This window comes from Tyto alba, unplaced genomic scaffold, assembly GCF_018691265.1.
Source record: "Tyto alba isolate M040663 unplaced genomic scaffold, T.alba_DEE_v4.0 Super-Scaffold_40, whole genome shotgun sequence".
Classification (NCBI taxonomy): Eukaryota; Metazoa; Chordata; class Aves; order Strigiformes; family Tytonidae; genus Tyto; species Tyto alba.
In genome coordinates this window covers 34,806,673-34,831,312 of record NW_024881316.1, presented here as the reverse complement: position 1 = coordinate 34,831,312, position 24,640 = coordinate 34,806,673, and the positions used below count along the sequence as shown (strand labels likewise).

The 24,640-nt window shown below is 36.2% G+C and overlaps 1 protein-coding gene across 1 annotated transcript in view; it reads left to right on the top strand.

Moving 5' to 3' along the window:
* Nucleotides 1-24,640, top strand: part of NOL10 (nucleolar protein 10) — a 53,088-nt gene that overhangs the window by 20,088 nt on the left and 8,360 nt on the right. Inside the window, exons 13-19 of the mRNA XM_042803436.1 lie at nucleotides 1,200-1,252; nucleotides 18,623-18,749; nucleotides 20,421-20,500; nucleotides 20,680-20,778; nucleotides 21,434-21,520; nucleotides 23,268-23,441; nucleotides 23,831-24,078. Coding sequence (XP_042659370.1) covers nucleotides 1,200-1,252; nucleotides 18,623-18,749; nucleotides 20,421-20,500; nucleotides 20,680-20,778; nucleotides 21,434-21,520; nucleotides 23,268-23,441; nucleotides 23,831-24,078 — 868 coding nt within the window. The remainder of the gene's footprint in view (nucleotides 1-1,199; nucleotides 1,253-18,622; nucleotides 18,750-20,420; nucleotides 20,501-20,679; nucleotides 20,779-21,433; nucleotides 21,521-23,267; nucleotides 23,442-23,830; nucleotides 24,079-24,640) is intronic.

The following is a 24,640-nucleotide window of genomic DNA, read 5'->3' as shown; positions in this document are numbered from 1 at the left end:
TAATTGCGTTCCTCTAGTTGGGTGTAAATTATATTTCTACCCTCTGGGTGTGTAGTAATTGACCCAATTATTCATAGTCTCAGTGGCATATGTTACAGTACTTTTAGATCAGAATGTTATCTAACTTGATTGCTCTTTTCTTCTTCGTATTCCATCTCTTGTATTACCTGGTGATCAGCTATGTTGGAAAGACAAAATTGAGATAAATGTAAAAGAGTGTATGCCAAATGTTCTTACTACTCTTGTGTAGAAGGAAATTGAGAGTATTTCTCATTTTGAACTTACATGAAGTCTTGTGGCAGTTGAAGATTTTCCATGGATTTTAGTATTTCTACAGTAGCTTTTTATATTCATAGTATTTACAACCCTTATTCATGGTGTTTCTTAGGTATATGCATAGATACTTCAAATTTTACATTTGCCCCAGTTAGCTAATATCACTAATATTACTGCATTTGAAGCCACAATATCCTGTCATTTTGTGTTGAGAAGCTACTGGTGCGTTGATTTCCCAAGATGAAATATGAATAAAGGTGTAAACCATGTTAAAATGTATTACTTTATTTAGGCTATAGGTGTGTGTTTAAAACAAAAAAAAACCAAAACAAAACAAAACCGCCTTGTATTAATAATACAATTTTATGCCCAAGTCATGTTTTAAGTGCAATACTAACTGGGTTTGTTCTAAACAGTATTACAAGATGAACTATTTAAATCTGTTATGAAAATTGGCAGCCCGCAGTTGTCAGGACTTGGTGTTGCATGAAGTGATGCTGAACAGTTAAGATAGAGGACAAAAGGGGATGAATATGTAGGAAGCAAAGCTTTGTTAACTGTGCTGCTATCAGACCTTTATTTCCTTAGCATTTGATGCAACAATTTGTTAGCTGTTCCATTGCAGGCAATAAATACATTACCTGTAGTTCATACAGCATATAAGGGGTGCAAACCCCTCCTCATGTCACCTATGAAGGGTTCTTTTCGTACAAATACTCAGGTTGCTATTCTAATTTTGTTTGTTTGTTTGTTCTAGCAAATTTTCCATTTTTTCCATTTCTTTTCCTGGAAAGGTATTTTAAATCATATGTACAAATTTACTTCCTGTGAATTAAATGCCTCAAGTATATGTATTTTAAAAAAAAAAAAATCGTTTTATCCTCTTGTGACCAGTATATTTAAATGTGGAAATCTCTTTTTAGGAATGCTAATGACTGCCAGTGAAGCCCCTAAAATGAATATCTATTATATACCAGTAAGTAATACAAATTGTTGCTAATAATGCTCTTTTAAAACTCAGTTGATTGGTGCCATTCAGGTGTTCATGTTGGAATATTGCTTCTGCAAATTCACATCGACATTCTCTGACTTTTCATGATAGAATAAATTGATGCTAATGATTATTTATTTATGTAATGTTAAATGTTAATTAAATTACTAGAAGAACAGCCTGGAATTTGCCTTTTGCTGCCAGTTCCAAAACTGGCTAGTGGCAGTAGGAAATTCAAGTGGAGCTTGGCTGGAAAAAGTAGTTCTTTGATAGCTGATCAGAAAAGAATTCCTAAATAGGGACTATATAGCTTACTTTGAAGATAATGATTTTGCTTTGTTGTGAAATATTTCATTACTCTTTAATATGTGGTATATAGTGACATAGTCATGACAGTAAATATTCCTCTCTGTTCTGGCAAAGGAATGTTATTGTGTGTCTTCAAATACAGCTTCTGCTCAATGTCCTACTTGAATTGCAGCTATTAACTTGGGAAGCTCTTCACTTGAATGGCTTAACTGTAGGTTAGCTATAAGTTTTATCTCTGCAGGTTGGTTTTAGGGAGACTTAACAGCAAGCCTTCTGATGTTAGGGAATGGTACAGAAAATTACACCTGCATTTCACTCTTGTTTTTTGATTATACAGCGCATTCACTAGGGCTTTTTTTGGCCTTGTAGGAGACAAATAGTAGGCTATATGTGAACGTTACGTGCAGAATAACTGACCACCCTCTAAAAATACTTACACTTCTTCTTAAGTAATTTTATTCACATTCTGGACAAACTGTAATGTTTGTTTATTTTGAAATATATTTTTAAGTGTTTTTGAAATCAGCCAGGAAGTCTTAATTCAAATAGTCAATTTCAAGTTAATTTAAATTTAGTTTTCTTTAGTTTATTTCTGGATCATCCCTCCTACCCTGTATGATCTTGATTACAGTTAAGATGGAGATTCATCAGTTTATTTTTCTTTGTGGAATGGACACTATATAACTGTTGTATGTACGTGTCTGAATACAACAGTATACCCCTCTAAACAATTCTGTGGTCTGGTTATATTTACTTCTATTACTAGATTTTTGCATTTCAAGAAAGGTAAAATTTTATACATGAATTCTTTGCGTGTCATTTATGTCAGGTTGTTCTTCACATGTAAATTACCTATTTCCCTAATTCAACTCTAACCAACTTACATTTTATTATCTGGAGCTGTTCCATGCTTTGGATAACAAAGAGTGGAGGGACAAATATTTTTGTATTTAAGACAAAGTATTAGCTGTAGTTAGAAGCTGAACACTTTGTTTCTATTTACCTTGTCCTTTATAAGGTCTAGAGAGTAGCTCTTCAAGCATTTTTTCATCTATCGTCTTTTTAATTAATGGATTGGGGAAGACAAACTCCCATATTTTCAAAGTCTGAGTTTTTAAAACTTGAATGGACTAGTTACTCAATTTAAGTAATTCGGATGGAAAAAGCATTCCTTCTGTCACTAAGATTCAGCTCCTCTCTGAAAATTGTGCACTGAGATTTTTTTTTTTTATGCAGGTGTGCATGATACATGAACTTTACAGCTATAGTACATTAGAGGTGCATTTCCAACATTGCCACTTAGCCAAAAAATTATTTCATTGTCTTGATTGTCACGACGAATGAATGTTTGTTAGAACTTGTTCTAGCCAGTATTATTTTGAGTATTCCTGCTCATGTTATAAATCAAAATCAAAAGTACCTATTTTTTTACTCTCTCAAAAATCTGACTCTTGTAGAATCCTCTGTGAATTCTGAATTCATGTTTCTGAAGTCAGATAATTAATTTTTAGCTAAGAACTATAAGCACTTTATATTAGATCTCAGATCATACTTAACAGACATTACTGCAAACCTAAATATTGACTAATACTATCTAGTATTTTTGCAGCATGCAGGCTTTTCCAATGAAAATTAACACAAATCTTTACTTAAACCGTCTTCCTTTGTCACCACTCTGTGATTACTGGTACCTGAGTCTGCCTGAACTTGCTTGGATCGTACCTTTTAATGGGTTTTACGTTCACAGTGACACATGAGTATACAAAAGATGAGTCGCAAGTTACATTAAAGCATAAATCAAAATATGAGTTCTATTTTGGAAATACTGTTGTGTATAAGGCAATCATTAAATTCACTTTTTGAATAAGGTGAACTTCTTCATTTTGCATCAGCGGCTTTGAGTTTGAAGGCTGCTTGAAGATACCTTAAATACTGGCATGACGTTTTTTAGTCAACAATCTGTAGTTCAGTTCAAAAGATGGAATGCTTATTTTAAACAATAGAAAAGCTAAAGATAGTAAGAAGTTACTTTGAAATAGAGACAGAAGTCTCATACTCTAGTAACTGGCTTTTTTACCCTGTCTGCCTTTTCATGGGCAAGGCTGAAGGGGCTGGCACAGATAGTGTTGTATAATTGAAGGGTTTCTTACTGCATTTCCTAAAAATCCAGTATGTAGCTCACTAAGTCTGTTTTGGTTGGCTGTTTTGTTTTTTTTTTTTTTTTAATCTCCTTTTAAATGAAGAAAACATAAAATGGAGAAATCATGTCAGCCTTAAGCTGCTCCAGGGCATTTGTTATTAAGGAAAACTCCATGTTATTAACGCGTTCATGTTACAGTTTTATTCCTTGATCTTTTGAGCTAGTTATTTGACCTCAGAGATGCACACCTGTCCTTTGGTTTTTGTGTCAGTAGATTGTTAAGACGTAGGTTTTTTCCGTCCTTGGAACACTGAGTAATTTCCTTGCACAGGCAAAGAAGAATTTAGTTGCATATGTCTTTGGAGCAAAACTTTAAAGAACTAGTGATTTGCTCTGCTACCTGGTCACTTGTCATAGTCTTGTTTTCTGGCTTTTTCTAAGAACTAGGATTCAGTGGTTTTCGAATGAATAGCTTAATTTTCTGTTTGTTTGTTTACTTTGAGATAGATGTGAGTACTACTAAAAATGTGCTCTCTGTTTTTGAGATGTTGACAAGAACTGAGTTACAATTTTTGAATTCCACAACAGAATAAATGCCTGGGGGGGAATGCTACTACTACAAAGGACCGTTGTGTTTCAGAGCACTTGGAAGTACTTCTGTGTAGATAGAATCCATTGATTGCTCTAGCTCCACATTACACTGTAGTGCCAGTACTTAGTCTCTTTTTTTTTAATCTTCATTGCAGCACCTACAGGGAATTACCATGACTGTGGTCAAGCAGCATACTTAATCTCAAATGTATGGTGCTGTGCTCTAGTCCTCTAATTTACAACATAAGAAAAAAAAAAAAAGCTTCAGTCAGAGTCTTGCAGAACAGGAGCACATATGTACACGGATGGGTGCAGACAGACCCAGCATCCTCTGTCCTTGATTGGAGTTGGCCAGACAGTGTAGGATTGTGCCCAGCCTCATATACCCTGCCTCTCAGCAGGTTTTATTAGTGTGGGCATAGTGCTATGCTAACACAGCTACATGACTTGTGAACTAGAGCTGGCTCGTGTCCGGCCAGCTTGGAGTACGGTCTGACTGAGCTCATGTCTGACTGAATTATCTGTGTACATGTGCCCATTCTCTCCATTGTTAATGCCAAAGCTAAATTTCCATTGCAAAACCAAAAAATGACTGTCTCTTGAACTTCAGGATTATAAAAGAGTTGACAACGGGTATCATAATATTGTCTGTAAATGAAATGGCATGCATCAGCTTTTCCTGCAGAATTTTCAACAAGATAGGTATGACATTTGAGACTAGGAATGTCTGAGAAAACGATGTGTTTCTTACAAAAAAAAAAAAAAAATCAGTGCAGTTGTTTCTTTTGTGTGCAAAGCTGTTAAGTAGAGCGAAAAGAAGGTGATTTTTGGTTTACTAGAAAGGACAGGCAGGTTTGCTTTTAAATGGCAAGAAGATGCCTTATGCAGATACACAGTGCAGAGTGAGTAAAAGCCAAACTGAATCTGATCATTAAAATGAAATGTTTGTTTTACATAGGTAACATCTTGACTGGCTTAGCTTAGAGACTTTGTTTTTGTTTTATTTTGTTGGGCTTTAATGAGGGCAAGTGCCTCTGACTGGAATTGGGCTGTTTGCCAATAGTTTAATAGTTAACTTGCAGTTTATGCAAACATTTGGAACCTGCTTCTTGCCAGCTGGCTTCCTGGTATATCACTTTGATGTGTGCCTCGGGAAGGTTGAAATGAAAGTTGTGTGTGCCTTGGGATACTTCTCAGACTACTGACTCAGAAACATAAGTTGAGTCAATAGTGCAACTAGGTCCTGGCTAAAGAAGTGAAGAGAGGAAGAAGCTCCACTGACACATGGTGGTCCACTGGCCTGGGATCTAAGATGAGCTGGATTTTCTTAAGTTTAATTGAGGTTGTCAGCTTCCATGACACGTAATGTTCTCTTTTCAGGTGGTACAGAAAAACCCCTACGTATTAGCTCCTGGATGCTGTGGGTGGAAAGTAAAGGGCATAGGTGTTATTTATTCTGAGTGTTTACTACTGCTTACATGAACATGTCTGATCTTAGCACAGACATTTCAAATCAGTCCTGTCTCCTTTATTGGACTTGAAACTTTGGGCTACATATACATACTGAAACTGAAACTTTTTCTATTCATTAGGCTGTTAAAAGAAGAGAGCAATTAAGCATGTAATTAATTGAGTGTAATATTCTGTGTTCTGGATTTTTTTTACTTTCCTGCAGTCTTGGCAGAAAACTCCCTGTTGAGGCTAGAAGCAATGTACTTTTGGTGTAGAGAAGATATTAAGCTCTTTAAGAAAAAATAAATCCTGGAGCGTCTCTGGCTTCTTTTCAGGTGGTTTTGGAAAATCATTTGGTATCCTAGCACTCTCCTAGTTTAGGGTTGTTGGAGTTATAAACTGGAAATGTTTCAAGGGCAAGTATTTCTTGCCTACTCAATGATTCACTTTCTCCAAGAATATCTTTATAATGGGTCTGGTTTCTAATACAATACCTGCTCTGGATATGTGGAGCTCTTTATTGCTAGAAGTATTTATTAATTTTGTCCTCATCAAATTGAGTGGCTTTTCAACTAAAACAGCCATTGCTGGTACTTTCCTTTCATATATGCTATTTTAAACGATTTAATTTCTTTTTTTAGGTCCTCTACTTGCCTGGTTTAATTACTCTTTATCACCATCTTTGTTTTGAATATGCCTCAAAAATGCTTATTCTTGAAAAAAAGATTTAGGGAAAAAGATTTTTAGAAAAACTGTAGGAAAAGCTATTTTTTCCTTAGTAGTTAACCTTGAAATAACATAATTGCAGATAACAGCACCAAATCTTACTAGCTTATATGTTTTCATTTAATTCACTGGATATTTGATGAAACAAATCTGTAGAGTGAACTTGTACTGAAGGAAATACAAGTGAAGGCAGTTTTTTTTAAGACCTTATTTCACCCCCTTTATTTCTTTCTGGATGCTAGTTTGGAACAGTCCTGGATGCTAATTTAAGGATGGACATGCTCTGGTTTGATTGTAGGCTTCCAGGTTAGCTGCTTCTAAGCCTACTTGTGACTGAGTTGACCAGAGTTGTGTTTCGTTCACTCAGAGAAAGCATTTATTTGAAATAGGTTAGTATTTTCTGTCAGTCTGGTGATAGAGTGCTCTCACTAGTTCTGTACAAGCAGTTATGTTCATCAGATATCTATCTATACAGTCTGTCATTTTTCAGTTTAAAAGATGTGGGAGGTTTCTCATGTGTGGCGTGCTCCACACTTACCGCTACAGTCACAGCCTTTCAGAACAATTTTATCCCTCTTAAGACTTACTTTCTCATCCTTTCATTATTTTGGGTTCTACTAACTCTTTTTTCCTCTTGGGTCTTTATATGGTGGGGATACAGTTAGAGAAAAACACCTCTCCACACCTTGTACTTCATGCCCTTAAGACCAATGTTCTGTATAGTCAGCTGTCGTTGAGATGTTTTATGGGTGCTGATAGAGTTACAGCAAGATCTTCTGAACTGATTTTTGGCTTCTGCATGGTAAAAGTTATGAAGCAAATGATGCAATTCTTTTTATATTTGTGGCTGGCATTTTGACACTAATGGAACAAGATTAGGACTAGAGTGTGAGATTTTGATTTATTTTAGGATGTTTTCATGTGTTCTGATTGGCAGTATTAGGTAATTCTGGATTAATGCTGCCTCAGCTGTCTTCTTGAAGATCGTATGATGATGCTGTATTTTTTAGAAGACATTTGTTCATTTCCTGCAATGTAGCTCTTATCTAAGAAGTTTTAGATAAAGTGGAAAGCAACTGTGAAGCTGAATTGTGCTAAGAGATTTTTTTTCTGTCCAGAAACAATATATAGTATAGAAAAAATGTTTCATTCCCTGGGGGAAAAAAAAATGTTGTAAAATAAAAATATAGTAGTTGTGACATAAAATGAGAAATGTTGGTTTTGACCTTAGTTTGCTCATTTTGAGAACTGTGAAATGACTGAAAAGCAGTGCTGTTAAGAAGTAGCATGTTATGTACTTTGGGGCTGCCACGTGTGAAAAGAAAAAACCTCCCATTAACAAAAAAGACACTTCAGTGCATTTTTGGCCTTTAAGCTAATTCTGAGTTTTGGTATATCAGTCTTTCAGAACTGTGTTTTCCATCCAGAACAGTCTAATCCTTTACACAGAAAATTGTGCAAACAATATAAAAAGAATGTCTGGTGAATGATGCATTACCTATCTCACAGTATTTAGAAGCATAGGAAAGAAGTTGTTTATCTTCACAAACAGAAATGTGAGCTTCCTACTTTTAACCTAAACACTTTCAAACTGAAAAATAACATGCCAGGCTTATTCCCAACAAAGGATATCCTCCATTTCCCATGCACTGGCTGAGAGACACTGTACCACTTATCACACATATATAGAAGGAAAACATTAACGTGCGATAGTCAGGAAACAATTTCTGATCTTCCTGTAAAGCTTGGTTTAGATGTTTTTTCGTGCTGATGATGTAGTAGGTCAACATTATGTATAGATTATGAAGGTATATGATCCCTGCTTACTGCTGCTGTGGATGATAGCATGATAGGCAGCACTTCATTATCTTTTTAATAGAGAACAGCATGCTGACTGTTAAGTCTATACTTCCTTATAGTTTACATCATACCCTTCATAAAGCAAAGGAGAAAACTCTTAAAAGTAGTTTATTTTCTGAGTTGTACCAGGTGATTGCTCTGCCAGTTGATAGACTCACATGTTTTTTAGTGTTGTGACTGCTTCTTAAGCAGTTGGTAGTATGGGACCCTTTGTTCTTGAGTTTCTATCTTAAGAACAGGTTTTGAGGGGGGAATGTACTCCCCTTTTTAAGTGGTAAAAAATTAAGCCTTGAGTATCTGAAAGATAATTTTATTCCTTAAGTTGCACTTGTTCCTTCATTTGGGCCATCTATTCACCTGGTTTCTGAAAATTTAGAGGTGCCGTTGCTCAGGTTCAGTCAGTGAAGAGAGAAGCAGTCACAGATAATGAAAAGATGTAATTGCTGAAAGGAAGGTTTGTACTATACTGTGGTTTATCAGCATGTAATAAGAATTAGTGTCTTTTTTAGCTTTTGGATGAAAAAAGACAAAACACATGAGAATTTTCTCTATTTCTAATTTTAACTGTTTCATTATATTTGAAGGCAGAGGCAAGTGAGTCTTGTGGCTTCTCTGTATTGTCATCTGTGCTGCACTCAGTGATGAATCCAATGTGTGTAAGATACGATTACTTTATATAAAACTAGTAGCAAAGTTGTGAGGATTTGAGATTTCTATCCACAAACCTGAGAGATAAATAAAACCATCAAATACATGAAAGCTTTCAAGTATATATTTGAAAGATGTTTCCTACTCAAAGAAAATTATTTCCTAAGTTACATAAAATTTCTTCTCTCTAGCATTATTCTCTATAAAGAGTACATTGGTTTATGCTGAGGTTATCTTCGTTATCTTGTCTGGAGGAGTTGCATGTTCCCAACAGGTAGTTGCCTTTCCTTCCCTTTGTGTAGTCTGGCAGTAGTTGTATAAATTCACAGAGCAGTCTTCCTCCCAGGTTTGCAAAAAGCAATTAAGCTGCCATAGCAGGGAGTTATTAGAGGCTCACACGTTCCTAGATTTCCTGTAGTTTGTCAGTTATGTAAGGTAGATGTACCGCTGGATTTGCTATTACGTTTATATCCATAGCATCCCTCACATTTCCCTAAAATGCAGGTCATCCTCTGAACTCCAGTAAGTTTTGTTTTCATGACTATAAAGACATTTACAGTGTAATGTTCCTTGACACCTGGCTTTGTGCTATGAGATCCCTGTTGTTCCCAGCCATTTAAAAGCATTAGAGACAAGTCCCTGCACAGTGTGACAGTTGGTAGTTTTCCTGTCCCATCAGACAAACAGAGAAAGGGGCTTGCCAAGATTCTGCATTGCTGGATTATGCCAGTTCTTACTTGTTAATTTAGATAGCAATCAGAGGCTATCATGTACATACTAATATCAACGCACATGTTACTCTCATCTATATTAGTGGTGGAAGTTTTGTCCATTGATGGCCCATGCCCTTAGTATTGCTAGAAATGCTATTATATTTTGAGAAACAGATTTCTGACCATGTTGGTACAGGTAGAAGCTGTGTAGAAGTTCTCTCCTTGTGTAAGAAAAAGGCCAGGGCAGTTAAAGTCTCCCACTTGCTTTGCCGTGCTTGTCTCCCCTGCAGACACAATTGTAAATGCAGGGGGAGAGCTTTGCAAGGGATTTATTTGAAGAGTATTGTAATGGGGTGGGGGGTTTTTTGTTAGATTTCATGTGAAAAGCGGAGGTGTTGTGTTTGTGAGGGAAGTTGTGCTGGCTTGGTTACACTGAGTCACTGAACAGTAAATTGGCTTTGTGAAGGCTCTAACGAATGCCAGAACCTATGCAAAGGAAATGTTAAGAGTACGTAGTCAGATGTGGTAGGGAATGGGAGGTGTGGATGGCCAAAGTAAAATGTGATTGCTGCTTTTTATTGTCGGCAAGGCATTAGATCAGCTGATCATACTTGATCTGCACCTTTTTTTTCATGGCTAAAGAAACAAACCATCAGCAGATGTTTGCAGGTAAATAAATCCTGTGGAATGAGCTTCAGCTGAACTGATTGCACAGTATTTAAATAACTTACCTAAATGCCTCAATTATTACACCAGATATGCTATAAAAGCTGTTGTATTGGAATAAGAACAGACTTTGGGGAACTTTTAATTAATTTCCAGGTGAAATTTATGGGAAAGTGCTTGAAGCTGGTCATGCTTGTAACATATGCTTTGAGAAGCCACTCTTTTCTTACCTCTTGAGCTTCATTTGATTAGTTGACTTAATGTGAAAGTAGTGGGTTCTTGTACTTCAAGTTTCTGTCTATTTTTCTGACCTCAAATTGTCTCAGCTCCAATTGTCTAAAGACCTAAAACGTGTAGGAACTCTCATAAATAAAAAGATTCATAGCAAGAGTGACGAGTGTTTATCTTTTATGTATGTCAGCATGTCAGAACATGATAGGGACACTGGTGAAAGCATCAGACTCCTTACTCTTACTGCCACAGCTCGTAAGTTACGGTCTTGAGAAGTGTCCCTTTTTCTTCCTGTCTTGTGAGGAGCTATTCTTATTTATAATTTTAAGGTATAACTTTCTTTGCTGAAAAATTATTTGCTGTTCATATCTTGGAGGGATATATTTTGTTCCCAACATTATATAATTATTATCTTCCTCCTGTCTTTTTTTTTCGCCACCATTATGAACAACAGGACAGTTGCCTCCTTTGAAAGATGGTGGTTTCACCAAGAAGACACTCACAATGAGAGCAGACCTGCGACTGGTTATCTGACTGTAATGCCTGTCAGATCAGAGAAGATGAGATTTAAAAAAACCCACCACTACAAAGCCAAACTGCTTAGGATTAGAAAAAGAAGTACTTACTATCTGATAAACTACCAGGGCATAAAGATTTAGTATCTCATTCCTAGAAGATGTATGCAAGTTCCTGCAGCAGTTTTTGTTTAACACTGGGAAGATCTTAAAAGCAATGTTTCCTTTAACATGCTCTCTAAGGAGTAAAACCTCCAAATTGTTGATTTGGCAGCTTATGTAGCAGAGTGAAAGGTAGGAAAACCAAGCTCTCTGATTAATGAATCTGCCAAAAATGTCTGGATGTGCTGGATTTAGTATGAGAGAAAGAGCCAATTCATTGTATAGTTCAGTGAAATTTATGAGTGTGTGGGCTTAAACCCAAACACAGTGCTCTTGTCAGTACTGTGCCGAAAAGGAAGAATGTTCTATTCAGTCTCTTTTGGTCATACCTCTACTCCAGTGAGCTACTTGATGGTTGTAAAAGCATCAGATCTACACCATATAATGTATGGTGAATGAAAGCATGAAACTACAAAAGATGAAAATATGTGGGAAGTTTGTTTGGTGTTTATTCCCCAAACCCATTTAATTTAGAGAATTAAATAATTTTATTCTGTACTTTAAATGGAATTACTCATGAGATTAGCAGAGGACAACTGGAGTTGATTGTAGAACATTCATAGGGAGAAAGTAGATTAGAAAGGAATGGCAGAATAAAATTCAAAATCACAAATTGGTTGGAGCATGTTGACTGCAAAGGGAAACACTGTAGTTGGAAATGTAGTAGACAAACATAACAAGGTAACGTGATCCCAAGGCTCCCTTCTAACAGGAGCTAATCTCCTGGGCTCACTGAAACTCTTGAGCTCGGTAGGACTGGAGCCCAAAAGCATTGAATCAAGAATGGAGACCCGCAACTTTTCACGTCTACAAACTAGAAATAATCCTTCTGATTTTTGAGAGTTACCAATTGCAACTGATGTAACCTTGACTGTGAATGAGGTGCAACAAGGTGTTCTTGCTTTCGCCTTTTCAATGCATATAGATGGAAACTTTTCAAAGTTATTACATATTGAGATCTCTCTAATTCTTAAAATTAGAGAACAAAACATTGAAAACAGTACTCTTAAAATGAATAGTAATTAATTACTCATGTAATTGCATTAATTAAACTTGGCTATGCAATTAGGGAGCTAATTATGTTTAAAACGCAATTGCACATTTCAATCACTGCCCACACCCTGGGGATCACCCATTTTTTTCTCCTCCCTCATTAGCCCTTCTGTAATCTCCTTCCCCTGTTAAATGGCGTGGTTGAAGCTGAGAATATGCATGCATAGATGTGCATTTGCTTTCTCCAGCAAGTGTGTCCTGTTAAAAGTTTTAAATGCTTTTTATTGTGCCATTTAAAAAAAAAAACCAAAACAAACAAAAAAAAAAACCAACCAACAACAACAAAAAAAAACCCAACCAAAATTAAGATTTACTATTTTTCTAGAAAAGAATCTCTCTTTGTTGAGTGCCTGAAGTTTGTGTTGTTTTATTTTTTAAATGGGAACAGAGGAACAGAGGATTTTCCTTGGATGATGAAGTCCAGTCCCATGTTATCACAGGCAATCAGATTATATAATCTTTCCCATTAATATGTCAGATTTCATCTGAAAATTAGTTGTTTGTTTCTTCCTCATTATCTCCAGTAAAAGGCTGTTCAAGAGTCACATTCCCCTGATGCTCAGCTAACTTTCCTAATTTACGGTGTCACTGTGATAACTTTGCATGTATTTATTCTTGTACAAGCATTACTGTTTCAGAAGTCATTTTAACAGCCTTTCACTGTACTTGCTACAGTTTGCATGAATGCATCCTGAACATTATTACCTGGAGTTGTATAAGATGTCTCCACTGAGTCATTACTCCTATCCTGTAGTAATACAGTGGCTTTATATGACTATTTTATTGTCATGTGATCACTTGGTATCATTTTTCCCTATTCTGTTCCTTGCAGCTGATAATGATTAGATATACATTTCATCCAATTTCCAGCATCTTAGTTTACAAGGTAGCTTTATTTCCTGAGAGTTTTTGACACTTCTTGTGTGACAGTTGGACATCAGCAGATTTTATTGGCATTTTCCTACTGTATGTGGCAGTCATTACTGAAAATATTTAATAAGATAGTCCTTGGAGCTTCACTTGTAACCTACTTTCTGTGCAGTAACACCTCTTTCAGCATAAGTTGTTTCTTGTTAGACAGTTTCTATCTTGCCTTACAGTTACTAAAATTCTTATCTTAGGAACTTTACACAATACACTGTACCCAGAGCTCTGTTAAAGGTCTTAAAAATATGCTATTTTTGTTGTAATTAAAATTATTCAAATAGTGTGGCAGTGAATGATTTAACTAGTACATTTTTGCTACCTGGTAAAGGTCTTTCAGTCTAATTTAAAATCCATAGAGGGTACCACAACAAAGTTGAGGATTTTTGAAAGAAGATTTTACTTCTAAAATACGTCATGAAAGAGCAATGATATGATATATTTTCATACTTATTATTAACTGTATTGCTATGGTATGACATGGTACAGCATTACAGTGTTAATTTTTGTGAACCTGTGAAGTTTCAGTGAAACTGCATGTTGCCATCCTGTACAGCCACAGCGACTAGTACTTCTGCATTCCAAAGCATCTGGAAGTGTTTTGTGGAATGATGTCCCTATACATTAAGTTAGTCTTCTAGACAGAATTAAGGCAGTGTAAACTTAGCAAGTTCTAGTCAGTTCTTTTAAAATCCGATTTATGCTGTCTGTGAACATTTTCCATGTTTGTTTGCTAAAATACATCAGTGAAGGTTCAGAGGAGTTTCTGCTGGTTGAGTCTTAATATATTTTCACATCTTATTTACGGCTGAAGAGTCTATCACTGCTTTGTATGAAACCTTCTAGGGGCTTACTATTTAACATCCTGAAAAATAGCCTTTGGAACCTGTTTTGACTCCCTGAGAAGACAAGAGTAATTGTTCAGTTCACTGTTGCTGAATTGGTCTCTGAAACCTTCAGATACTTAGTAATACTCGTCTCTGTGTGCATTCGAAGTCATTTAAATTTCATGACATCTGACTCTGGAAGCTTCTACACATCCTAGGCTTCTTTTAAGCTATTGAGCATGTTTGATACTGGTTAGGATCAGACCCAGTTTTTCTGTGGCTCTAAGGGTTCTGCGAAGCTGGCTGTCAAATTGTTGAGTGGCATTTAGAAGTGTACAAGTGCTGTCTGGTGTTGCAGATTGAAGATAAGGAACATCTGTTGTGGGTTGGGAATAATACCTTCTCTGTTTTAGGGTTCATTAATTCCAGGGGAATTACAGACTGATGACAGGATAATATTTTCTACAGAAGTGCTCAGGAATTGGGCATGGCCATAAGTACAAAGCATTGCAGAGCTGTACCACGTATGGTTTGTGGTGCTGCAAGACTATTAAGTTAAACATCTTGTAAAATAGAATACAAAGAACTCTGATTTCTTTAAAGTTACTTTACAATATTGAAAGAATATTTTTTGTCAACATCTTTCTCTTCCCTGAACAGTGTGGCCTTGCACTTGTTATCTCTGCTCTGTTGCATGCTAGATTACTGATCATGCTTTGTGTCTGAAGTTTAAAAAAAAAAAAAAAAAGATTCTAATGTGTACTAACAAAAATTTGGCATTAGAATGGCACAATATTTATAATTATAAATTCCACATCTTTAGTTATTGTGGTTTGGTGTAAGCCACGAAAGGCCATGGCGTGATGCCTGTATTACCTGTGTATCACAGGGGAACCCCCCGTGGTAAATCCGGCCGCGTGTCTCACCCGTGGGGAGGAGAGGCCCACGCTCCTTGGCTGCTCCTCGGCCCCTGCCCTGTGTGACCTAGCTGCTGCTCTGCCTTGCAGTGTGGTGGTGGGACATGATGTGGGATAACTGCATTTTGGTCACCTCAGGGGTGCTAATTCCAGGTGATTAAGGAGTGCCAGGAGGGGAGGAGAGCAGGGAGCAGCCCAGCCCACAGGTGAGGCTCCTCTGTTGATAGGTCAAAATGTTTTAAAAGACAGTCTTCTTGACTTTCACCAGCAAGTGGTGGAAATTGTCTCAAGAAGTGGTTGTCCTACTGAAAATAGAATAATAACGAAAATAGCAAAAATATTGGTTCAATCACTATTCGGGATGACGTCTCGCTTTCCTGTCCAAAGAAATGTTTGAGTAAAAGTTGAGTTTGGATGTGCACTCATATAATAGTGATTTTCCCATTAGCTGTGTGGGGCTTTTCTAAAACTTGTGGAAATACTTGTTTGATATATCATAAATAGTGTAAAAATGAGACCTGTCAGTTTAGTTGCATACAATTACCTACCTCGATAACATTTGCTTATTCTTGCTGTGAATTCCAGTGCGTTTTTCTCCCTTAGGTATGGTAGAACTGTACATTCCCAATCTAAATTGACGAGTACATTGATTAGCCTACCCAAACTCCACAGCTTTGTGGCTGTTGTGCTGGTTTTGGCAGGGACTGCACACCAGGCTGGGGTCGTGCCAGTGCAGGGTGGCAGGAACTCCGAGGGGTCCCACCTGCGCTGCTGCGTGCCCGCTCTGTGGAAACCCGTGAACTGGGGGGACAGACAGACTTTACTTACCCGCCTCATCCTGGGTGGCCCAGTGCAGACCAGCCCTCTGAACTGTTGCATTTGTACCTGGGTACAGGAATGGCAGAGCCTGCCATTTCAGCGTGCCCTCAGCACCATCTTGAGATGTCTGTTGGTTGACAGTGGATTGACAGAGGAGCATTAAACTCTGCAGTTAAAATGTAGTGACAGTTAAATTCTGTGAAGAATTAGTATTGCAAGAGAAGGACATCTCTTGTTTATGTTTTTGTCTTTATGGCTGTCATTGTTTGCCTTTTTTTTGCCTTTTCTATTTTTAAATTTCTTCTGAAGCTTTAAAAAATGTTCCATTTTAATACACAAAGCAAAGCTCCTAAAGTGTCCTGGAATAGGTGGGCAAGTGGTTTTGGCAGGGTGGGAGAGAGGGAAGTAAGGCAATAAAACATACACAGACATCTCTGTAGGGTTTTCCTTTTTGTCAGTTTACATGTGAAATTTGAGTAAAGGTTGGACTTTCTATTTTTTCCTGGTATTCTGCTGCTGCTTTTTTCCGTTAATTATCTCATTTCCCCTGCCTTGTTTTCTATGATCTGATCGTCCAACTCCACGGTTTATAATGAATAATCAGGTCTTTTGGCTGTATGTGTTTCATTATGTGCCATGAAAGGTTTTACTCTCAACATCAGGTTTTAACTACAGGGATACTTGGAACAGTGAGTGGAGCTACAGCTGAGGAGGAGATAAACTGTTTTCCCTTATTTGAGACCTCTGCTTTAGTTATTCAGTCAAAGATTTACACCAGTCAAGATCCCATCATAGTATTACCCTAACTGGTTGGAGTGGCCTAGGTTCTAATGAGTAATATGTGCTTTGTAAGGCTTGAGCAGATAGTGTCATAGACATGGAAGTGATGATAAAAGGTTTATTGAAGTGATAGAGATCTTCACATGATGTGTCAGGAAGATGGAATGAAGGGGAACTTTTTGTTTAATGGGAATGGATGCGAGTCAAGGATTCTCTATTCTTATTTCTAATAATCTTCAGTAGAGAAACTTGTACTTAAATTTTATTACGAGAGAAGTTTTGTTTAGTTAGTAAGCAACATGTTTTTTATAAGAAGGACAAACAGTTTCATCCAAAAGAAAATGATAGGTAAACTTTAAAGAAGATTCCTTCACCCCAGTCATGCTTTGATGGTCTGGTAATGCAGCACAGATAACTGATTTTTTGCATGGCACGACACCCGGTGGTACATTTAATATATCTAGACTGCTTTTTTAATATAAAAGTTTGGTGGTTAGACTTAAAAAAGTGGGTTTGGTGAAAGTAACTGAAAAATCTAAAATCTGGATGGACACAGGATGGAGACAAAAGCTTCTGCAGTGTTGGCAAGAAATCAGTCTGAATATTATATAGTGTTTAAGCTGAGTAGTACTGGAGCAGACACGGGGTCTTGGTTAATTCACTGAGTAGGTAAAGTCTTTCTGTTGGTGACATCTTAGGTCTTTCCTTGGAAGTGCTTACGAATTGGATCAAATATTAAAAAAACTAAAAAAAAAAAAAAAAAGTGCAGTTTTTCATTTGGCATGTTATGGTTCTCAGCTAGGGCTGAAATATCACAAAGATAAATCATACTTGATACAGAGATGATAGTGTTCTGGAATACAGTATTATTGTCTGGAGTGTTACAGTCAAGAATATTAGTAGATTATAGTCTAGAATACAATTTTACTTTTTTTTTTTTTTTATAGTTGTCTTCAAAAGAAGGCTTTTGATTGAGTAGTAACACACTTCTTTTTAAATTAAAAGCATTATCTCATACTGTTACCACACTATCAAGTTAAAACAAACTACATGTATTTTACATATGTAAAAACACTTCTACTTGTTTCCATAATTGAATAGGATCTTAAAACGTTGCTGTTGAATCACAACCATTCCTATGGTCATGTTGACTGCAGAATTTTGATGTGAATTTTTAGCAAACAAATCAAGACTTAAGTCCCACTCTAGCAGTTACCTGGTCACTTCACATTCTAAAACAACAGTTGATTTGCTCTAGAGAGAAAAACATAGTGTTGGATTTTTCCATTCAGCTAACTCACCTACTAAAATAATAGAACTGGAACAGTTGAGTATGGCTGCATGCATCAGGATAGAGAGCAATTTCAGTCAGAACAGTGGGAGGGAAAACTGAAGGGAGCTAATTGTTGACTTGGGAAATTGGAGGAAGCTTATATGGAAAAGTACACCGATAGTGCAACATAATATTCAAATAGATCCTTTGCCTCATGATGGAAATATGCAAGTTTTTTAAATTTTTCCCATTATCTGTTCATAGAATCTGAGTTTATCCTTGAATAAAAACACATTAAATACACCTGTGGTGTTTTAACTAAAATACATAGGGCAGAATAGTATTTACCATGACTGTGTAGTGAACCTAATGAGTTCAAGATCCAGTAGTGCTCTACAGATTAGTTGCTATCTAGTCCCATTAATTCATATTTTTATCTGTAATGTTTGCCTCTGAGCTTTTAATAAATTAATCAGACTGGGACCACTTGAAACAGTTAAACTTAAAACTTCTATATTGTTGGTCTCAAATAAATGACCTAAATTAAAATAACACTTGCATAATCTTGTATTACCTTGTTGGTAATGCAAGCAATAGGTTTAATTTTGTTCTCTAACTGCTGTTGCTCTTAAGGTCTGTTTGATTTCAGAGGAATTCACTTGTTATTCCATTAAGCACAGTAGTTGAGAGCCTAATGAGTTTTTTTCTGTAAGAATATAAAATGTTATAACTTTCTATAATTTCCACAGGTTTTAGGTCCTGCCCCAAAATGGTGTTCCTTCTTGGACAACTTGACTGAAGAACTGGAAGAGAATCCAGAGAGCACAGTTTATGATGATTACAAATTTGTTACCAGAAAAGACCTTGAAAATTTAGGTAAAACAGTTGAATATCCTTTCTAGCTGACTACTTTGTTCAGTTTTTGGTGATTTACACATGCAAGTTTGTAATTCCAATATGACGCGTGGGGACTGTTAGAAATTCACTGGCAGTAGTTTCCTCCAGTCTTCTTGGTTATTAATATACCAGGCTGATGGCTTTACGTTCTTTGGTTCCCAACCAGTGCAACACTAGATATTTATGTTTCTCAGATTTTTATCCCAAGGTGATGATTGATATTTCCTGATTTAATATGTCTAGGAATCTGTTGAGTGTGCTTTCAGACACTAAACGGAAGGCACGGGAAGAGAAGTTGGTTTAGTTTTCAAAATATTTTTGAGGTGCTCAAACAGTATGTTGGAACTCAGAGCAAAGTCTGGCAAAGGCTGCCCTATTTGAATGTAGTAATTTCCATAAAATACAAATCATTCTAGAGCTAATAGAAACACAGTTTCAAGGAATTGGAATGCTGAAAATTATAAAATATATAAAATATAGTAGAGATGGTTAAGCATGTTTCTCCCAAGGTAGTTAGTCCTTTTTCTGTTTGTTACATGTTTTGATTGCAGTGTTTTGCTGAAGTTTAATTAATTTACCTATGAGTACGGGAGTTGGGTTTGGCCTGTCAGGAGGCCGTACAAGGAGGAGGTCATCCAAAGCACCTGCATCTCCAGCATTAGAGTTCTAGAGTAGGTGGTCTCCTTGTAGCCTGCTGACCCCTATCCCAGGTGTAAGGGAATAAGGCAGCATAGTATAATCTACACAGAGACTTGACTGGGAATACTTACTCTGCTTTAAATTCACTATAGCTTGGTCAAATTAATTTCCCCATAAATGCAAGCTTTCAAATTAAGAACTAGCTTAGGGGATATTTTGTATTTCATACATCAGGGCTTTTTTGTATTACTAGCCATAAGCTGAAGTACTTTTATTTTGGAATATGCAGGAAGATTGTGTCATGGAAGCAGTTAAAAAAGTTTTAGAGGCAACTTTGCTTTCTGAGGTGCACAGCAGTTTCTCACTCTTTATTTGCCATTTATTTCTAAGAGTTTGTTAATACTTTTAAAGATTTGGGGTCTGTAGAGGCTATTTTGCTATAAAAGGCTTTTCATTTTATCAGTCTTGGAATTTTATGAAGATACATGGAAGGAAAATCAGAAAACTCTTAAGTATCTTCATTCTTACTTAGGTTACGGCCTAGGGTGACAGTTTTATGACCTGATGTGGTACTGTATTTTTTTCAACATGTTGATTCTTCAAAGATAGTGACCCAAGGCAAAATTCTTTAATTAAAAACGTCTCTATACCACACTAAAAAAGTGATTGTCAAACATCTGTGGACTTTTATAAAAATCCTGTCAAATTTTTCTTTGTAAACTTTTATGGATCGCAGTGCATGTGGGTGTTTTTAAAAAGTGCACAGTAACATGGATTGTGACAAGAAAAATGGATTTTGTTGCTCTGAAGAAGCTCAAATTCCTTGCTGGCCAAACTGATTTTTTTATTGCGGTTTTACTTAGTCTTGATGTAATGGATGTGACTGTTAGATTCATGTGTTGCGTTGGCAGTGCTTTTTTGTTTTGAATCGGGTAAGTGAAGGGGCTAGCTTGGAATAGGAGTTCTTTATATATGAAAGCTCTTTGAAATCCTCTGTAATGTTTTTCCCAGGCCTTGCTCATCTCATCGGATCATCATTGCTCAGAGCATATATGCATGGCTTTTTCATGGACATAAGACTCTATCATAAGGTAAATAAGGCTGATCCACGTCAATTTTTACTCTTAACAATAAAATATGTGTGTTGGACTTCACTTATTTTTGTTGTTGTTATTTTGTGTTGGGTTTATGTTGTTTTTTTTTTTTCCGAAATAACTGACTGTCCTGTATTAATGGTATTTTCTTTCTACTTCCTCCTGCTTGTTCAAAGGCAAAAATGATGGCCAACCCCTTTGCCTATGAAGAATACAGAAGAGAAAAAATAAGGCAGAAGATAGAAGAAACACGTGCACAGAGAGTTCAACTAAAGGTAAATCCTGTAAACAATGAGTATACTTCTGGGAAAACTATTTATAAAGAGTAATATATTCCTAAGTGTATCTCAGAGATGTGGTGACTTGGGATTTGATTCTGTTTATCATCAGACACTCAAAGTAATTTATAAAACTTTTTGAATGGAACCGTTGCAATTCTCATGCGTGTGATTCCCACAGATGAGAAAGACTGATACCAAACTGTGAAAGAGCAGCTCTCATCACATTTGCCACTTGTGTGGATAACCCACTGATAAAACTTGCAATTTCTACTTCTGTCATTAAACTAAATTACTTAAGCCATTAAACCATAATATTCTGGAAAGAGGTATATAAAAATAGTGTTGTGTTTATAATTAGTAACTTTCTAGATTGAATTTGTTCAACATACAAGAAGAAATAATTGCTTTTAAAGTACTCAAGCTGATACATTACAAGGAAAAAATGATACAGAAATTCTCCTTAAATTTTCTCCCAGCACTATTGCTTTACTAGTGCCTAAAGATATTTGGAACCAGTCAAGGAGTTTTTCAGCAAGAGTTATAAGAATGAAAAAGAATTCTCTCTTCACTACACTTAGAAATATAAAGCATGTAGGTTTTCACATGTGTAAAAGTCTAATTTACTGATTAACTGCTTACCTCTCTTTAGAAACTTCCAAAAGTGAATAAAGAGCTTGCACTCAAACTGATTGAAGAAGAAGAGGAGCAACAGGTTACTAGAAAAAGGAAGCAGAAGGTGAGCTTTTCTTCTGGAGATTCCTCTAACTGGGAGCACAAAAACAGTAATGCTTACAGTATTGATTTTTTTTGTCATTGTTGGTTTTGGTTGTTCATTTTTTTTGTTAGTTGGCCAAACAGATTCTAAATTCCATTGTTTCTGTCTCTCATAAATAACCTATAGTAGTAGGTGGCTTTAAGGTGGACTTCACTGTAGTTGCGGCACCAAAAAGGCCATGTAGTAACTTAAAGCTTAAAATGGTGAAATATACTGTGAAGTTGATATGGGCTTCATAGGACTCCGGAATCTAGCTAAATGCAGAATCAATACCAAAGTTGTTCGAAAAAGACCTGTTGTTTGCATTTGTTTGTATTTTGGTGGTGACCATGACAGGATAGATGTTACCTATAACACTGAATATACAATTACCTTTCTTTGTGTACACAGTTAACTACATTTTATAAACCAGCCAAAATGGTTTGCTCTTATGCCACAGGAATTCTTCCTGATACTGAAAACAATCCATTTTTATACTAAGTGAAGTCCAAAGGAAAAAAAAAAATGTTAATCTTTAATATCTAGTGGGAGGGAGGTGCTTTCTGTAGGTAGCACTTCATAGGTGCTCATTCTCACAGGAATGTAGCATTCATGAAAGGCAGGCATCTTATGAAATCCTGTGTTACAGTTAGTAGGAAACATCAACTACTGAAAGAGTAGGTGGTGGTAAAACCTTAAATTAAGACTGTCTCAGCCAATGTTACAATGGAAATATGAGTTTAATAAATGGGGGTTGATTTGTCTAGGAGTACATATAGATTGTGATAAGTGGACTAAAAAGAGTATGCCTAAAAATGCATGTTCCAGTTATTTTCCTGAAATGGCATTACAGTCTTATGAAGAGCAATTTTTATTTCCGTTTTGGGATTTATTTTTTGGCTGTGTGACTGCAAGTTACACATTTGCAACAGTTTCTGGTTTTGAAATTTACATTTGTTTTCTGTATCTTCCCCCCCCCCCCCCCACTTCTTAGGTAACTATGAAAATTTAATGCTGGGGTGGGATGAATGTGCTAGTATAAGTTTGGCAATGTTGAAAGGTCAGCTTTTTATAATAAAAAGCTATGTGTGAAATGATTTTAAATGATGACAACAGGTATTCACATAAATTGAAGTTGTAGCTTGAACTGTTCCCAATCCAACAGTAGCATAATTTACACAGAGTTCATTTTACTTTGACATGAATGAAACTGCCTTTTCCATTCTGTATGCAAAAGCAGTGAAGAAAAAGTGTTATAAGATGTATAGAAACACTTACGTATTTACAGTAAAACAATAGTAGCATTGCATAAAGATATGTTTACCCTGATAATTTGTTGTACATGTTGTAGAATCATCCCCGTCAGGCAGGGTATTTGCCTTGGAGGTACTGCTGATTACTCAGTAGATACCAACACATCTCCAGACTAGCTGGCTCAATGTATGAGAAACAATTACTAATATTTTTGAATTAATGTACTTAAGTTGTCTATAGTATACATAAAATACCCTGTCTTGCTTATAGGTAGCTTAGAATTATATTTATTTGATCTTTGTGAAAGTAATAAAATATAATAAGCATAAATTTTGATTTTTATATGACCTGGAAGGATAAAGCAACAGGCATTTCACATGCTGGTTTTGAGTTTTGTTTGATTAAAAGGGTGGTACTTATTTTACCAGTCTGTTTCAAAATTTTGTAACTCACTTATGCTTTGCTTCTTTTCCAGAATCTGCCTAGCCTTCTTAAAGATGATCGTTTTAAGGTCATGTTTGAGAATCCAGATTTCCAGGTGGATGAGCAGAGTGAAGAATTTAGGCTACTTAACCCACTTGTTTCTAAAATAAGTGAGAAAAGAAAGAGGAAACTAAAGATCTTGGAGGAACTGGAAGCACAAGAACAGGTAAAATATTTTCCATTTGGATTAGGAGGAATCTGTAGGTTCTTTTTCTTTGTTTCAAGCATGCAGAATTTTCATCCTTGAAGGAAGGAAAGATGAAGGCAGTGCAAGAATGTCTTATCAGCTACAGTAATTAAATATAATTTATAATGTTATCCTAGTTTTTAGATGTGAACAATATTGTGTCTGCATGAATATAGATTTGAAAAACATAAAATATGTAGGTGGAAACAACTTTATAATACATCTGCTTCATTTGCTGTTACTGCTTTTCAAATTTTAGTTGTCTTCAACTGTATCTGTGTAAAAGCTGTCACGTACTCTAATTACAGGAGTGGTTTGAAAAGAAAATTAGTTGATGATTTCTTATTTTATGCTATTTTTGCCTGCAGGAAGAGGAAGAAGAACCAGAAGGAAAAGCAAGTGATGCAGAAAGTTCCGAGAGTTCAGATGATGAAAAAGGCTGGGTTGAAGAGGTCAGGAAACAGCGCAAGCTTCTACGCCAAGAGGAAAAAGTAAAACGGCAGGAAAGGTCCAAGGAGGATCAGCAAACATTACTGAAACCTCAGTTTTTTGAGATTAAAGAAGGAGAGGAATTCAGAAGCTTCAAAGACTCTGCCAAAAAACAAAAATTAATGAAGTAAGACTAATGTTCCTATTTTAATAGTTGGGGGTGGATGATTCTCAAGTAGTTCTCTACAATGCAGGCCAGTGGCATTTGGGCTTGGAAGCACTTTACTAGTAAAGTCACATCTGGCAATTCAGGCATATAACTTAAAGCGACATAGTTGTTGAAAGCTTTGTTTTGTAGTTAAACAAATATAATGATTGAAGTATGGCAGGGAGACAACACAAATGAGATGAGTAAGAGATTAATATTCTGAACCAGATTGGGGATCCATTACTCGGTGAGTGTCAGTATGAGGTTGACACTCTGGATGTTTTTCACCTGACCTGCTAAAACGATGTAGAATACTGCATGACTAGCCATTATTTTGGGGGTAGGGACAAGGTGGTAAAACAAGAATTGTTTTGCCTGGGTATTTTTATGGCATCCAGAAACTTAAAAAAAAAATACGTTGTCCTTATATTGTAAGGTCTCACTGTTTTTGCAATACAAAAAAATCGGTCACCTTTTTTTTTTTTATCTGGATTTCCTTAAATTGATGATCAACTGAGGTAATTGGGTACTGTATAAAAAG